Here is an 18341-nt window from a genome sequence, read left to right as displayed (position 1 = left end):
GTGTTGCTGCTTGCATACATGCACAGCCTGATACAGAGCCGGAAATGTTGATGCTTTTGTTGTCATAAATGATGATATCTTGGAGTGGGGGGAGGGCGTAGTTAGGAAATGCCTTCTGTCAACTTCTTACTCCTTGTAGATGCAAAAAGGAGTGAATAAGGACTAGTTAACAGAGCACAGTCAGATCATATTCCTGCATTAGATGATATAAACGAAGGATGGTCTTTACTGAGTAAGCTTCTACCAGGAAAATGTATCCTAGGTGTTTGTTACTAGTGCTGTGACTTAGTTAACTCACATGCAAATGGTGTGCAGGAAAGGTTAGGGTAGTCTAGCGAGAGTCTCTTTACCAGACAAGACTGAATTAAGTAAGTTCCATGTGAACATCTTGGGTTTTCCAGACGTACTTTAAACTCTCCTAGACAGAACAAAGGTGCTTAAAGCCTTGAATGGAGCCTCTGAATTCCACTGTAGAATCAGTAAGGAAGAATAATTTATGAAGATGGTACAAGCAGTAACAGTTTACTACAGTTATTTTTTTCTTCTGTTGGTACTTGGTGGAACCAGGGTAGTCCAAATAGGGCAGTGTTTGTATATGTCGCTGATGCCTTGAGCATTCAAGCTTAATTTGTGCAAATCCTTTGCAGTGGAAACAAACCTCTTTACAATGGGAAACATTTACAGGGAGAGGTAAAATATTTGTTGCTTCTTTTGGCTTAATGTGTTACAAAGAAGTTGAATGAAGTCAGTTTAATCAGTTTACCCACTAAAAAAATTTGTCAGTACTAAATACGTTTTTTTCTATGGGTGTACATTCATTACCAATCCAGAATCAGTACTGTCCCAGAACCATTACTGTGTGGCACGCATTGAAAGCACACTGCGGAACAAATTAACATTATCTTCTTATCCGTGGTAAGACATTGTCTTCTTCCAGTAAATGAACAACATATTTGCTAGCATTTTGCATTGGCTGCACTGGCTAAATCTTGGGCAGAACATCAGAAAAATCTATGTTCTTTCCAGTTAGAAGCAGCTCTACAGTGTCTTTGTACATGCTCCCTGGATAAATAATTCCTGTTTCAAAGGTTGTCCAAATTGATATATTTACTTTTATATGTCATGTTTCACTTAATAATCCTAATGCTCTTACATGTGTCTTATTTCCCAGTTTGCAGGGCAGGAGAAAATATTCCTTAATTTATAAAAGCATAAATCAAGCAAAAGGAAAATAACTGATTTGTCTTCCTGGATATATTTAATAAATACTAAACTTAAGGAAAAAAGGGTTGCGTTACCAGCTTAACCCACAAGCAAAACTTATTAAAACTGTTTTAGTTTAATGCACCAATATTCTTTGTTGGCATATTTGACACATATCACTTTGACTCAATTTTGTTTTTTGTTTCCATTTAGGACGTGTAGGAACACCTCATTTTATGGCTCCAGAAGTGGTAAAAAGGGAACCTTATGGGAAGCCTGTAGATGTTTGGGGTTGTGGCGTGATCCTTTTTATCCTGCTAAGTGGTTGTTTGCCTTTTTATGGAACCAAGGAAAGATTATTTGAAGGCATTATTAAAGGAAAATACAAGGTAAATGACAATATACCTGAATCCTTTTCCAGTGAGAGAAGTTTTGCTGGTAAAATTTCTGGCAGTTGATTTTTTTATTTAGCCTCATATCATTTGAAGCTTATAGAAATCTGTGTTACACAGGAAGAGAGATGATTTTCTGTCTCCAGTCTGTCTTGTTCCTGCTGTGTTTTGTATTAATGTTGGTAATTAGAATATAGGACTATTTACTCAGATGAAATAATGAGTGCAACAACTACACTCTAATTACACATTTAGCTCAGTAGGATTGTGTAAGGCTTAGCTGTGTAGTATAATGTACTGTTCATTTCCTTAGCTTTATAGATAATTTAAATTTTTTAATCAACTGAAAGAACTATCATAAAGGCTTGTCATCATATTGTCTTGATGTAAAACAAAATGCATGTTACTGTAAATACACAGTTACACATTTTTCTTTATATTACAGTATATAGTAAAGTTCTGATGATGATTCAAAAGGATCCGCTTAGAACTGAAAGTAGATTGGTGTGCATGCAAGATAAGCATGTCTCACAATACAAGTATCCTAGAGCCATTGTGGAGACAAATTTAAGGCTTTGACTTCACTGCTTTTGTGGTTTTGCCTAAGATCAGTATGCAACTGAGGTCATACGTGAGTTGTGTATTAGCAAATTAAGAGTGGAAACTCCTAAAACTGCCTGATAGTCTGTAGTATGGTTTAGAAAATAATTTTATTATATGAATTTAACAGTATTCTGCTAAAATATAAGTGACAGCAGTGGTACTGCACTTGGTCAGGAATTTTGTATTCCTAGAAACAACAGAATTTCTTCATGGCACTAGTTTTGGAACTGCTTAGACTGGTAGATGTTCCAGTTTTACTTTATGGAAGATTTCTTTATGAAACCTCTAAAACAGCTAAAAACTTCTGGAAGTGTATGAGTTAACTTTTCTCTGGTTAAAAAAAAAAAGTAGTCTTGGCCAGTACATTGTGTCTTCTCAGTTCCTTCTCTGTTCCTGTTTCCACAATAATATGTCTGTTCAGTGAAAATACTGCAAGGATTTTAAAACCATCTTGTTGCAAATTTGCAATTATCTTCCTTCCATTAGAGCTAATTTTCTTTAGTATGGTTTTATCGGATGAAATGTTCCTGCCAGTGGCACGGGAGTTGGAACTAGATGATCTTAAGGTCCTTTCCAATCCTAACTATTCTGTGATTCTATGATCTTGACTAGTTGGAAACAAACCTGCATATGCACATGATGAGAATGTATTGAAACTCATCTTTCACATTGTTGTCTCCTCAAGATACAGTTCTGCTCTAAAAAGAGTTGCAATTGCTTGTACTGTTGATCACATGTTAGTAGGCTTTCCTGCCTGAGTGGCTGAAGATCCCTAGCTGTTGTAAAGTTGAAAGGAATTTATTGATAAGAGTAATAGTCCATGACACCTCTGGAACAGGACCAGAGGAGTCCTTAACAGGCATTAGCTTACTCCCCTCATAGTCAACATCACTGGCGTGAAATTGTGGTTTGACCTAGACAGACTATCACGCCATTCCTTGTAGTGATTTCAGGAGTAGACTTAATTTCTACATTTATCATATGCATAGGTAACTGTCAGACAAAGCCTAATTATTTTTTCTTTTTCTAGTGAAGAGTCACTTTTATCTGAACAAAATGTAGCATAAGTAGAAAATTGTGCTTCGATTATAACATAATACCAAGGATATATCAGCTTTTATGTGATACAGAGCTCACTGTTTTCAATTTTTCATGCCATTTCAATAGCTACTAATGTATGATTTTGTACATTATTACAAATCTTAGAAACGTCTTTTTACATTTATTGTAATAAAATGTTTACAAGTACCAACCGCTATTTAATCTATGCAAATACTTTACATAAAATGTAGGTTCTTTTCTATATTCTTATTATTAATTTCATTTAATTTTTTCTTGCTTGTAATCAGATGAATCCTAGGCAATGGAGCCATATTTCTGAAAGTGCCAAAGATCTGGTACGTCGCATGCTTATGCTGGATCCAGCAGAAAGGATAACAGTATATGAAGCACTGAATCATCCCTGGTTAAAGGTAGTAAAAGCAGTTGTTGACATACCAGTTTCCTCTGCAAGGGAGAAAATGATTTATTTATTTCTTTGAACTTTTCATAGAAGATGTGACATTGTAAGAAATGTGTCATAATGTGCTTTAAATACTTTATGCAATTAGAGCCTGAGCTTTTGATAATTGCCAGACTTGAACTCTTGGTTATCAGCAATAGCAAACTCACTTATGCATCTTTAGCAGCATCAGGGTATAGACATTGAAATGAGAAATGATGGGTGTGTTACACATTTAAAAAGTGGCTATTACTGGTTCAGAGCATTTAATTTTCTGTGGCAGAAACTGAAGGATTAACTATTTTTCTTTGCTATCCTCTTCATTTTCTATAGTGCGAGCCCAGGGTGGAGAATCAGAATATCAATAACTTAAACAAGGCACTTATTTGGAAAGGGTGGTATTCTGATGTCTACTCTTTGACTGCATATAAAGTTATACAGCAGACAAATATTCACACACACACACACCAAAAAAAAAAAGACCACAAAAAAAAAGAACAGGGGAAGTACAGGCTCGTCTCTTCTTCTTCCAAGTAAATGTTCTATCAGCAAATGGAGTTGGTTCTTCCACTTCTCAGCTGTCTTTCTGTCTCTGACTCTTGTATTCCAAGTTGCAGAATGGTCTAGCTTATAAAACGAGGACAGGAGTGTGCACCTCTTGGGAATAACAGTGGTTAAGACACTCTTCTGAATATTGGGAAACTGTGGGTTGAAACTTACCCAGTTGAAAGGAGCCAATGTCATCAGCCGTTGAGCTTGTACTTTGTCCTCTGTTAGACATGTACCCCTTCTCCCAAGCTTACCTGAAGTACCAAGCACCCCTTGAAAGAGTGCTTGAACACGTTGCTTCTCTGGGAGTAGCAGAATTACTTCATGTTTGCCCCCTTCAAACTTCAATGCTAGCCACAGACTAAAACTACAACAGTAAAACAAAAGGGTAGGGTCTTACTGCATAGTGGGAAGTAAAATTACAAAAATAAAATATTCCTGGCCCAAATTAAGAATTTTTTTCAAATATTTTAATCTCTCTCAATTTCTTGACATTTTCCTGCATTTGCAATTACTCTTCATTCTCCTTAGGATGCTTATAAGCTGGTACATTTCTTGTCTAGTTTCCTAATGCAGTGAGAATATTAAGAGCTTGTTTTTAACGTTTTATTTGTTTTGGTTGGGGGGGTTCTGTGTTTTTGTTAAGGAGAGAGATCGCTATGCATACAAGATTCATCTTCCAGAAACAGTAGAACAATTGAGAAAATTCAATGCAAGACGAAAACTAAAGGTAAAGTGAACGTACTGCTAAACCAATATAATTAGAGAACTTAAATTTTATGTGATACTTTATTCATTTTAAATGTGCTAAGAGAAATCTATACTCTGAAGTCAGCAATAAAATAGCAAATTGAAACAGAGTTCACAGCTGTTTACTGCAATGTCCTGTTGAGGGTGTTCATCCTTTCTTAATGCATAGATTTCAAACTAAATTTTAGTGCAAATTGTCAGATATCAAGCCAGGTGTGTTTGAGGTCTTTAAAATTAATTCAGTAACACTATGTAATACGAATTACTGGAAAGGAGAGAATGGTACAATGGCTTCTGTTAATATTCTGTTACATTTATAATAAAAGGAACATAATGTTTTAATGTCTTTTTCAGAAAGAGCTGAGATGGATTCTTCAGTTTATCCCCTTTATGGTTAACTATACAAAAGATTATTTTCTAGCTGTATTGAAAAGAATGTTAATGTTTTAGCCCAAGGCAACATGGTTTCCCCTCAGTTCCTATCTTGGAAAGTTTATCAGAAAAACATTTTAAAATTCACTGAAAGTTTAAGAAAATTGAAACAGAAGTGTGCAGCGTTACAGTTCATGAGTGGTATTTATGATTTGTAATAAAACACAGAATCACATATGCATATTGAGTTGCTGCTGTTCAAAATCTTAACGTAGCTGCAGCATTAGGATGCAACAGTTGTCATAGATCATCACAAACAGCAATTTCTCTTAGGTGGTTTGTCCAGGTAATGCTTTCATTAAAATGTTGGCTACTACATTTCAGAATACGACCTGTTTTCCTGCTCTAGATGCAGTTTCAGATCGTTCCCATATTTCTTCTGGGGAGGCAACTAAATTTAGTCACCAGAGAGATTTTATAGAATCATAGAATAGTTAGGGTTGGAAAGGACTTTAAGATCATTACACCTGTGCTATTTGTTTTCTATCATTTTAATCAAAGCACTGTTCTACAGAATGTTTCATGAAATTATCTATTGCCCGTTTTGCCTGCTGCTAAACTTGCTCCCATGTAACACTTATTTCATATAGATATATTACGGATATATAGTTCTGACAGTGTCAGATTCTGGCCATTTCTCAAACAACAACATATTGTGTTGTGTTAAAGGGTAAATTTTTGCTTGCTAAGCCACCCGGTCTAGGTAAGAGGGGAAGTGGAAATAAGTCTCCTGTCCCAAGGAACAAGGGTTAGGACAAAAGGAAACCGCCTCAAGCAGCACCAGGAGAGTTTTAGGCTGGATATTAGGAGCAGTTCCTTCCCCCAGGCATTGAAACAGGCTACCCAGGGCGGTGGTGGGGTCACCACCCCTGGAAGCATTCCCAAACTGTGTAGACAAGGCCTTAGTGACGTGGTTTAGTGGTGGGTTTGGCAGGGCTGGGGAGTGGTTGGAGCTGATGATCTTGAAGGTCTTTTCCAACCTGGTTGATTCCATGACTCCAAATTAGAAATTTTTATTACATTATAAGACAGGAATTTAGGCTTCACATTTATTATTTTAAAATAATAAATAAGTCCCCTTGCAAAGAACATATTTACTGTTTATTAGAGTTGTGTATGACCAGCTCTTCTGTTAGGTATGGTCACTGGTGATAGTGAAGCAGAGCTGAAGACTATAAAATCTGTTCTTCAATGTGAAAGTCAACACCTGAGAGACCTCAGGAGATTGAGTGATCCGAAATATCTGGAACTGTTTCATTATCCTTCTTTGTGTAATTTAGGCTTTATGGGTATTTTTATTCAGGGGGCAGTACTAGCAGCTGTGTCAAGCCACAAATTCAACTCATTCTATGGTGATCCCCCTGAAGAGCTGCCAGACTTCTCTGAAGACCCCACCTCCTCAGGTACTGTAACAGAAAGTATATTTACTGCAGTCAACCTGTCTTAATGCTGTACTGACTAGGGTACCAAGTATTTAATAATTTCTCATGATTTCATAAAGTTGCATGTTAAGTTAACACTTAAATGTGAAAGCATAAAGAGTTTTCCATAATGGTGCTGGTGACTGGAGAAAATGAAGATAAAAACTCTGCACAGTTGTAAGTTTCTACAGAAACCTGTCTGATTTTTTAATTTTTTAAATTATGTACATTTAATTACAAATGGTACTATAACCTCGTATTTCTCATTATATTACTTGAGTGTAAAAGCTTATTGAAATTTTGTCTTGAATCAGGGGCAAGTAGCAAGGGCAGTAGCAAGGTTCTCATACCTTACTAGTAGTTATTTATAGAAAGACAATATTGTGTACCAGAGTTTCTTGACCCCCTGTTTTGGGGAATAGTATGAATTAAGATGTCTTCTTTTTAGAAGGTATTGAACAGTATTTCTGATATTATAACTCAAATCTTCAGAGAGAGACAACACCTGTGCTTCAGGGACCTCCCAACATACTTCAAAGGGGAAGATAATACCTTTGCTGTGCTCTGAGCACATAGCTACGCCTTGGTCAGGACAGTGATCTTACTCCAAGTAGTCCTTTCGTCCAGGAATTCAAATAACCCAGCAATCCCTATACTAACACATCCCTATCATAGTTACATATCTTAATTCTGATATAATGTTACTCACAATGTTTGCAGTGCAAAAGTCTGTGTTGGCCTATCTGACCTAAAATTAGGATTTAGGATCAGGTTAAATGAACTTTTAAGAAAAATCAAAAGCAAATTGGACTCTTTTATTTTTCTAAACTGAATACTACTGGCAGAATATTTATTGTATACATCAACTTTACTGGAAGACATTTCAAGAACTTAATTACAGGTGCTGAACTACTGTGTGATGATTCTTTTCCTTAATATTTTAATAGGTGAGAAAATTATTTATCAGCTGCATATGTTGAGTGTTTTTTGCTTTTTCATATGAGCAAGTAGTTTTCATAAATTATTTCAATGTCATTAATGTAGGAATTGGGGGTAATTTTTTTGGTTGAAATTCTTAAATTGCTTTTCTTGGAATTCAGTTAAATCGCTTCATCTTTAGAGATGCACACTGCTTATCGTTGCTACAGAAGTGAATGGGAATCTCAGATTGTTTATTAAAAATGGGTAATAACAGCCTCATGGCCTAACTTCAGGCAGCTAGCTCTTGAATACTTGATGTACTTGTAAGTAAGTATCCATATATTCTTTTAAAGAAAGAGTAAGTCTGGTTTATTTCACCCAGAATTACTTGCAGTTCTTTAATTCTCGTTTCAGTTACTTCCCCCATTTCAATAATACAAACAGGCCACCAATGTGATTGGTAGTAGCATCTTTCCTAATCTGACAACTGCAATTCCTCTTTCCAGTTTCAGTCTCACATCAACAGGGCATGTGTCTTCCTCATATAGTGATGTAATTGCAGATATCAGTATATAACAAAGGTACAAGTTCTATTTTTTTCTGCTCACAGAATATATGAATCCTCTACTTATGTATGGATTCTATGCAATATGTATGCTGGATCCATTGTTATGTTCTGTTCATCTCTGAAATAACTGAAACAATAGCTTGGATTTCTAAGGAAAGCGTAGCTGTTCCCAGAATAACATCATTGATCTCACTGATGGGTGATCAGGAAATCATACTAAGTGAGTAGTTTTCATTATGTGTCCTTGACTGACTACATTAGCTGATAAAATATTTAATATCACAGGATAAACACTAATAAACACTGCAATGTTCAGCTTCTGTAATTGCTAGATATGGAAATCAATCCTCTTCAGAAGAACACTAATAAAGTTTTCAAATATTTTTAGCTTGTAAAGAAACATTCTTATAATGATTCTAAACTGAGCTGCTTTATAGATATTAGACATAAAACTCTTGAATTGCCCTAAAAACTTGGCTATCTTAGAGGATATTTAAGTTTCCTTCCTAACAGCTCATAATGCTATTCCAGACCATAAACTCTAATGAAGAGCATTTAATATTTTAAATGTTGCTACCTATTTAATCCTCCCATAAAATTTCATAGAGCTTATAATTGAATTTAAAGGAGTTGTCAGAAATGGGCAAATGAGGAACTCATACCAAGATAAAGATGTAAAAATATAAATGCTTATTGGGTTATGCAAATGTATATCCTGTCCTCCTCCAGGTCTTTCTAAACAGAGAAACAAAAATTTCAGTTCTTTCCTTTTGCTGGATCAATCTAGAGGTGTTCTTCCTCAAAATTCAGTGAACCTGGGATTGCTGGAACCTTCGAGCATCTTCCTATATTACCAGACGGCCTGGAATATGAAGGCACTATAGGTAGCAAGTCAGGTGACTTTTTTAGATGTAGAATCACAAAAGATATTCTTCTTAGAGAGCTTTCCAACAAGGGTCAGCAAATTGTATAGCTAAATTAGATGGCAATGGACACAAATACATTTCATATAAAATCAACCAAGTATTTTTCTGTACACATCTTCCTTTCATTCATAGAATGTATTAATACTTATTGGTTCCCACAGCTTGTTCTGGGTGATCTATTTCCTCTTTAGTCAGTAGCTGTCCTCAGAAAGACTAGACTTAACCCACTATCATTCTGTTGGTAACAAGGCAGAAGTCAGTCTCACTAAATTTTGAGACTGTATGGCAAAGGCTTTTAAAATGTTTTGAAAAATAAATATTTTTTAACTAAAATAATATTACTTTGCTGCTGATAGGCTGTGTTCAGTAACTTCTTTAGTAAAGCCACTAAACAGCTCAAATGACAAGCATCTTGCAAATACTTTTTTCCTAGAATGTAAAACATTTTACTGCCAGGTTGCCTGCCTGCAAGTCATTGTAAATGTCAGTTTCCCAAGTTAGTGAATGTTTTGGATATTTTTAATATGCTGTAACAAGTATATAGCGATCAGCAGCCCTAAAGGCTATATCTGACACAGGAGAAAAATTGGCCCAGTAAAGAGTATTAGAAGTGGACCATGAAATTAATTAGGTTCCAGAGAAATTACAGTCAGTTCACTCTCTGCTGCCCTTCTCCACCCAACTCCCTTCTCTCTCCCTGACCCTCCCTGGCTGTCCCATTGCATGATTGAAAATTAGATTAAGATAGAGAATTTCCTCTGCTATGTCAAATGCTGACCATTTGTCACCTTATGGAGAGTACGGAAGTATAATTTTCAAGTGTTTTAACAGAAGGCTGAAGAACGAACATCAGCAGTGTAAAGCTTTTCACTTCTCCTCCTCCTTCTTCAGCTTCCCCATTCTGCAGCAGCCCAAGGAAAGGCTGTGGAATTGTTTGACATTCTGACTTGGGAAGCTGAATTCGGGAAGTCCTTTCTGTTTACTTTGGAGTTTTAAATAGATTTATGATATTTAAGTTTTTAGGCCAACAATTAGAAAAGCCCATAAATTGAACAGGGTGTTTATGACTTTGTATTCCCAAAAATTGTTTTGTAGCCACCTTTTCAGAACCACTGAGTCAGTGTTGGAGTTAAGCCAGTGAATAGCCCATAGACTTTGGAAAACTGCGTAACTGATTTTTAGATTAAAGCAAACCTTACTTTTTGCCTGAAGGACTTTCCTCTATAATGCTTACTTGAATTGCTTGGTTTATAGTGCTCATATTCTGAAATGTGACTAACAAGTTTCAGAGTAGCTTTTTGCTGCAAAAAGTCCTAGGTTCCTGTAAGGTATCTTGTAAAGCTGTATTTCAGTTTAACCACAAAGAAGGTACAGGAGCATATTTTATAACACACTGACTGACCAAATGTACTTACTTAGGGTAGGCTAATAAATAGCACTGTTGCAGTACTTCCTGAACATTTCTGTGATTTCTGAGCTCTATGGTAACAATAAAGGTGACAAACATGGAAGCAATGCCTTTGCATTGCCCAGTGAGCAGGCGCTTTAAGCGTACATCAGTGTTTCTAGCTTGTTTTCACAACTGCAAGGCATAAATTTCATGTGGCGTTTTTACAAATGCGTTTTGATATTTTGTCTCAGGATTGCTGTAAATTGAAATTTTCATTCTTTTAATTTGTTCTACTGTTGTATTGAATGAGAAAATTTTAGCAGTATGAGATCTTGATTTTCAAATTTGAAAGTAATGGCAATGGGGAAAAAGCTAAATCAAATAGTATTTCAGAGTGAGATCAAATAGCAAATGTCTGGCCAAGTTTTTTAATATACATTAAACTAGCTTAATGCACAAGTTAGTGAGTGCTTAATAGTTTTATGGGATTTAGATTTCATGAGAAATGGGCAGTATAAGTCCATATCTTAAAAACTATCAGTTTCGTTGACACAAGAAAGAAAAAGAAATCCTGTTGTTATGAAAAACTTATGAATTATTTTGTAAATATTTGCAAGGGACCTTGTGTAATGTTTTGAAGCATGACTTTTTGGGGGAGGGAGGGAAATTATTTACCTTATCATTTACTGTTATTAATTCCTTATTTAGTATTACAGGAATAACTGACAGGTTTGACAGGTTTGAGATCATAAATTTGAGTGTTTCCAATATTCTATTATTATCTTTATAATTTTTCAGCTAACAGCTTCTGGTTCTGATATGTTTAGATACAAAACCTTTTAAGTATATGAAAGTCATTATTAATTAAAAACAGTAATAAAGTGGTTGTGTTTCTAAATGATTCTCATATTGGTTCTTACTGAAACTTTGGTAAAAATAACTTCAATATAGTATTACTAAATTCTAGTTAATAAATATTAGTAAATTAGTATGATGTTATGCTTCATTTACAGTATGTTGAATTAGTTTTTCAGTTCACCTTTTATGATAAACTTACTTGAAATCATTTTTTTGTTCATGAGTTTTTTTTAAATAGTTTAACCAATTTTGGAAAAAGTCTAGTATTATAGATACCTAGCACTGTGTACATGTGCTACATTCCCAATGCCAAGTGTTTGTTTTCCTCCCATCCCAGCCTGCAAGTCCCATTTGCTTCAGACATAGAAACCATATTAAAAAAAGGGGTGGGGGGTCCTTGTCACTTTGTTCGTACTATTTTGTGGCTAAAATAGTGTGCTAGGTTGCAGCTTTATAAATGGCTTGTTCTGAAATCTTCATACTGTTTGTTGTTTGTCCAAATGCTGCCTTCCTACTAGGACTTCTAGCAGCAGAAAGTAGGTATCCCTTTGTTTTCCTTTAAGGCATATCATTCAGTTATGGTTTGTGTCTTTGCATGCTTAAAAATCAACTTTCTTCTCTTTGCTATTTTCAGTTTTAATACTGCCTGTTCAAGAAAAAAAGCCTGTACATTTTTTACTAAATCTTTCTATAATTTTGACAGTATAATTAACCAGGAGTGATATGTTTTCCAAGAAATTCCTAAGATTCTAGTTTAGAGGCAGTATTAAAATTACCTGGGTTTTTTGTTTTTAATACTTGCAACACAACTGAAATAAAATTTAATTTTTATCAGATTAATAAAGGATAAAATGATTTGAGTTTGCATTTTAGTTCCAAAATAAATGTTTTCCTGGACTAATGGGCTTTTTTCTCCTAACACTGAACATATACTGTAATATTAGTCATTCATTCTTTTCTTGCTATCCTCTTGCATGAACATTCTTGACCATTCTGTGTTGATGTGATAAATGATATATGCATATACATTTTGTATATGCATACACCTGATGTAATTATCTTGTATGTGTCTCCTTAATGAAGGAATGTTACTGACATGTAGGGAAGAGGTTCTGCTGCAAAATAGTTGCACACTTCATGAGAGATTGAAAATGCAAACACTTCTATTATCTATAGACTATTTAGACAGAGGAGAAGGTGTGAAATTCTAGACCCTTTGATACAAACCACAACCATTTCGAAAACAAATTCAGCGTCTCAATACAAGCTGTAAAAGCTGGGTGGTTTCCTGCATAATTTTAAGACTTATAAGCTAAAAGTTCTTCCATTCTAGGTCAGGGCAGTATGACATATGCTCATGATCCATTTCTGATCTAAGTCATGGATTGTTGTTTGTTTCATTCTTTTGATGTTACAGGCTGTGCGTGATGTTGTTCCTTATCCGCCTATTTCCCTGTCTCAGAATGTTTGCCCCAGCGGAGCCCGTGCACAAGAGCTGTTGCGATGCCCCATCCCTGGAAATGTTCAGGGCCAGGCTGGATGGGGCTTTGAGACACCTGTTTTAGTGAAAGGTGTCTCTGCCCATGTCAGGGGCTTGGAACTAGGGGATCTCTAAGGTCCCTTAAAACTCAAACCATTCTATGACTGTATATGTGAAGCATGTGTCTCCCACCTTATTTTGAACTATTATAGGCATATACATACATAGAAATGCACACTCATGCTTTGGCTGTCATCTGTCCTTACAGAGATAGTTGCTCTGGAATGTAGCAAAGAGTAACAAATTACTATGTGAGGTTGGAGGCATCTCAGCTCCAGTGATCCTTGCAGATGTGGTTTAAAGTGAAGGGATCTGGTACTCAGCTTTCTCTTAATCAAAGAAGTTAATCAGCACAAGTAGTGTAAAGGTCCCACCTCTGTAAAAGATTCTTTTCTTGCCCTTAATGGAAACAGTGTATGTTTAGTAAATTCTTTACAGAATCAACATGCAGTAGTATTGTTCTATCTTACACATTTTTAAGTGGACTCCTATCAACTGCTACTAAGGCAAGCCAGGCCTGAAGTGAACAGTTTAAAATGTTTATGGGATTGTGATTTGCAAACCTCAGCAGACAGATTCTTCATCATTTCCACATCATTTTGGCATAGTGTTTAATTACCTAATTGTGTAAACTATTTATGTCTTGTGTTTTTAGGGTATCATAGTCAGATGCCAGCAAAACAAAACTACTGGAAGCATTCATTTATACAGTTATCACTAAATAGTCATTTAAAGGTGTAAGTTGCTGAGGTCTTGAAGCAGAAGCAATGAATCTTTGTTTTGTCATACATGAAAAATGAAAATTAAATCCGTGAACCTTGAATCTCACGTTACAAAGCTGGTGAAACTTACCTCATTCTCACTTCACCAGATGTGCTCTATCAGAATCTTGCGATATTTATAAAATACTTTTGTTCCTAAAAATAACTGCACTTTATAATAATGCCCATGCTTGGTATTATGAGATTGTATCCAATTACTTCATTTAGTGATCTTAATTTTTTATTTCTCTAAAATGTAACCATTTCTGACGTTTTTTCTTCTGTCCTTGTTGTACGTGCTAGCCTCAGATGTCTTCACAAAGTGAAATGTAAATCCTACCTTCCGAAATGCCTGTGCTTTGAGAGCCAGGTTTGGTTTTTAATTTCATTTACAGCAGCTGTGCACAAGAAGGCAGCCAAGAGATGAAGCTGGGAAAAATCAGGTTATGTCGATTTTAGCTTGACTGATGTAAGGATTGGATTACAATATATCGAGATACTGCAAATAACTGCTAAGATTTGGTTAGTCATTTAAAAACCACTGTAAATCTACGAGGCATAGTTACTTACCTATTTATACAACATAAAGAACAGTTGAAAAGCCAATCCAAATTAAGGTTGTTCATAAGAATGAGCAGATTTAAAATGACTGGTTGGTGTCAGGAACTAAATTTTATACGGTTCCTCAAATGTAAGGGATTTAGAGATAATCAGTCTTTCTTTAATAAAAATATACTATTATTATAATGATTGTCATAAGGTCTTCTACAGAGTCATTTCCTGGATTACTAATTGCAGGAGACTTGCAAAAAGGTCACAGTTTTATAGCTTTGTATTTAAATGAGGTCAGGCTTCCTGTAACAAGTTTTGATTTCTCAGAAGTTGTATGACTGATGAAGAATTAAATGGGCATTTGTAGTCCTTGGTCTTAAAAAAAACTCTATACTACCTGCTCCATGAGAGAGGAAGTCAATTGTACCTGCCTGGTTTGCTGAGCCTTGGAAAAGCAGCCCTTTGGGGTGCTTTATTGTGGAGACATATTGCTGTTGTAGATATATAGGCAATTATTTGAACAATATTTTAAGGATTTGTTCTCTTTCTCTTGTGGGAAAGAAGGAAGCAACTCCTACTGACCTCTAAAATTCAGTTTCTGTAGCCAAACCACCTGATCCAGATTAGAATAGCTAGATGCTAGGATGTAATAACAACACTTTATTTTACCAAAGCTTTATCTGCTTGCACGTTGATGAGCCAGTGTCCATACCAACCTCAGAAGGTATTAAGAACACTGTATGAGAACTAGAATTCAGCTTTAAGATAGAACTGTTTCTGGATTGTCCTCTCCATAAATGAGTTAACAGAACCTACAGGAAAATAACTGTGATAACTTTGACTACGTACCAGGTGAAGAAATAATCCCAAGTTGCTGCCTTTTAAAACAAATATGTCAAACTGACAGATAATAGAACTGCTTTAGTAGGCAGAAAGCTACTCAGTTCATCTCCATCTTCTTAGAAGAAATTTGGTATCACATTAAAAAGTCATTCCACTAACCATAAAAACATATCATGTACCAGTACTGACTTAAGTGTCATAAGCATTCTGACTTTTTTTTTTACTATAGTGAGAACACATAGGTTTAAACTTACTTAAAGCCCTCAGGAAACTGTCAATAGTTGCAGCCATCCTTTCTTAGGTAGTCTTACAGGAATACAAGAAAGACAAGGTTCTGTGCATGGCTCAGAGTATCACTGCTCATTTGCACCCTGAGAACATATATACATTTACAGTACGATCGCACAGAAATGTGTTGTGCTGATTTTGTTACTGTTAACTGTGGAGAAAAGTTTTCTGCCTGTATCACTGGAATTACAACCTTTTCTTCACAATCATATGTGTATATATTTTTATAATAACTTAAGGCGTAGGGTGAAATTCATGTCACTTTAGTGGTTGGAGCTGATTGAAAGTTCTGGGCAGTAAGCAGCATTTTCTCACAGTTTACTTTAGAGAGTCTTAAAACAAACAAAGCCAGTCAATTTAGTCAACTTTTATGGGCCTGGATTCCTAATATTTATGCATCATTCTAATTTTTATATTTGTGAATTCTGTCTGTAACAGCTACAGACCATGAGCAGTATGAGCTTTTAGATTGCATGGCTGTATAATAGCTCATTTAAGCCCTTCTCTTATAATCTGTGCTGAGGCTAAAATGGGTGCATTGATGAAAGACATTAAATCCTATTTCTAGATGATACAAGCTTTAATTATAAATATTGAGTGTTTTTACACTTTCCCCAAAGGTTAGAAACTTAGCTTAAATGTGATAGAGTATGAGTTTTTTTAGGGACAGGTGTAGTGCAAGGATTGCTTAGTTTTATTTTGTGTAGTCTTTTATCTGAATTTAAAACTCTTCTGAAAAGCATTTCTAGGCTTTCAACCAGATGTCTGTAACAGAGAGAATTTAGGTGTTCACAGAAACGCCTGTAGAATTGTTCTGTCGCTATTTTATATAATCACAGACTGTGAGTATATTGCTGCTGTGCCATTTTCTCATGCAGGCTCATGTTATTTGTAAAAGCATGAAAGACATGGCAGTAGATACAGCATAAGATTTTAGGTTAAAAAATTGAAAGATAAAACTGTGATTCTGAGAGATTTGCAAAGTCACTGTCAGAACTTCACATCAAACTTACTAAGTATATTCTTGGAAACTTTGTTTTACAGCTGTCTATTCAGTGCAATCAGTGGACAGGAGAAAAAAATACTTAATTAGCAAAGATTAATGTTTTGGAATTTCCAGACATCCAAAAGGTTGTTGAGATGCAAATATGAAAAAAAATAGTAACTTTGATTTCTCTTTGAAAGGCCCAAAGTATTCCACAAAATAAAATTCCCAAAGTAATATTGTTAAATAGATAATGTGATGGTGCAGAGCATAGTGATGGTCCATTCAGTGTTTCACAGTAATACACCAATAGAAACAACTTTGAACATACTTCTCGTTGCTTCTGGTTTTGGCTCATGTTTTGGTGGTTATGAGCAACATTGAGCAGTATTAGAGACTTAAGATAGCCTTAAGATATCCAACTGTTATCCTGAGTTTTCCTTAAACACTTCAAATTCACTTTGAAAGGGTTTGAACCCAGGAAGCAAAGTTGTGTTAGAAAAGAAAATAAGTAATTTGAACTCTTGAGCATGACAAGAACAGAAAGAGAATTGTAACGAATTTTCTTCCACTAACTGCATCCTGGAAAGTCAGGCACTTTCCTTCAGGCTTGAAAACCTGAGTTCATCAGCCTTTAAGTGGCATAGTGAAAATGTTTAAAGAAACTCAATACAGTCCCTTTTGAGTCCTCAGGTAGCTTTTTCCTTCTTTACCTTTAAGCTCTTATGTCTCCATGCTAAACGAGCAGATTCTCAGCCCCTGTATTTTCTCAGGTTTCCTGCTGTGTTTCCCAGTGTGGAAGCTGTGACTAAGGCGGGAGAATGTGGACAGTTTCTTTCAGCTGAGTATACTTATTCATTATCAAAGACAGAGCAGTTTTTTCGTCTTCTTCAGTGTACCTGACTCGTGTAGCAACTACAGTAAGACAAACCATTAGTTTTATTTGCTGACCAACCACCACTTTAAAGACTGTAACTTAAACTAATACATCAGTTGGAAATAACTAGTCAGACACACTCAGTGGGAGTGGACTAAGAAGGCTTCTTGCTGCTAAGCCAGGAGTTGTTAGCCTGGGTGTACAAAGAATGGTGAGGAGACTTCTAGGTTGAGACTTGTACTAAGTGTGATGTAAGTTTCAATACTTGTAACTTACTCATCCAGCCATGAGGTCACAAGCCTTATATAGGGTTTGTGTATTTTGTTATGTTTATTCCAGTTTTTCAAAGTTTTCGGATAAATAATTAAATTTGTTTCCTTGTGTGATTAAGAGAAGCTTAGGTTGCATCTGAAATTGCATTGGAAAATGCAATACATTATAAAAGGGGTTGTGTTAAGGAAGGCTGGTAAGTATTGTTCATGTAGTGAAGAATAGAATTTCACAAAATATCTCAATTTTCAGATATTATCTGTCCTGACAATGAATAAATAAACAAAATATGCATATTAAGGTCAAATTAGTGAAGTACAGAATGTGTAGAATTCAGTATCCTGAATTAAGAATTTATGTATGAAGAAACATTCACCATCAGACACCACCATTTTAGACGAACACTGGGTATGCTAACACCTTTCCAGATGTTTATACCACTGTGGAAATACCGAAGACAAGGACTGTGCTTAGATAAGCCAAAGTTACTGTTCTATTAATGTACACAAGTGGCAGCCACCTGATTTTCAAAACAAGTTCTTCCAAAAGGAGCCCATATGGGCTGGTTTACTATGGATTCGTGTTGTGTTTCTGTATCCTCCCCTGCTGTGAATTCAACTGTCCTCAAGGACTTCCATTTTCCATAATGTCTCCTGTTTCTCCTTTCTGTCCCCCTATCTCTTGCTTCTCTTTTCACCCTTACACCATACA

General features: G+C 35.6%; 1 protein-coding gene across 4 annotated transcripts in view; it reads left to right on the top strand.

Moving 5' to 3' along the window:
* The window catches only part of CASK (calcium/calmodulin dependent serine protein kinase), a 199112-nt gene that overhangs the window by 118462 nt on the left and 62309 nt on the right, over positions 1–18341 (top strand). For all 4 annotated transcript variants that reach the window (XM_034074363.1, XM_034074362.1, XM_034074365.1 and 1 more), the window contains exons 7-10: positions 1417–1592; positions 3548–3670; positions 4895–4978; positions 6734–6833. In XM_034074363.1, the coding sequence (XP_033930254.1) occupies positions 1417–1592; positions 3548–3670; positions 4895–4978; positions 6734–6833 (483 nt within the window). The remainder of the gene's footprint in view (positions 1–1416; positions 1593–3547; positions 3671–4894; positions 4979–6733; positions 6834–18341) is intronic.

This window comes from Melopsittacus undulatus, chromosome 2 (genome assembly GCF_012275295.1).
Source record: "Melopsittacus undulatus isolate bMelUnd1 chromosome 2, bMelUnd1.mat.Z, whole genome shotgun sequence".
Taxonomy (NCBI): domain Eukaryota; kingdom Metazoa; phylum Chordata; class Aves; order Psittaciformes; family Psittaculidae; genus Melopsittacus; species Melopsittacus undulatus.
The sequence above is the reverse complement of the archived record's forward strand: the minus strand, read 5'-3'. Positions and strand labels throughout refer to the sequence as shown.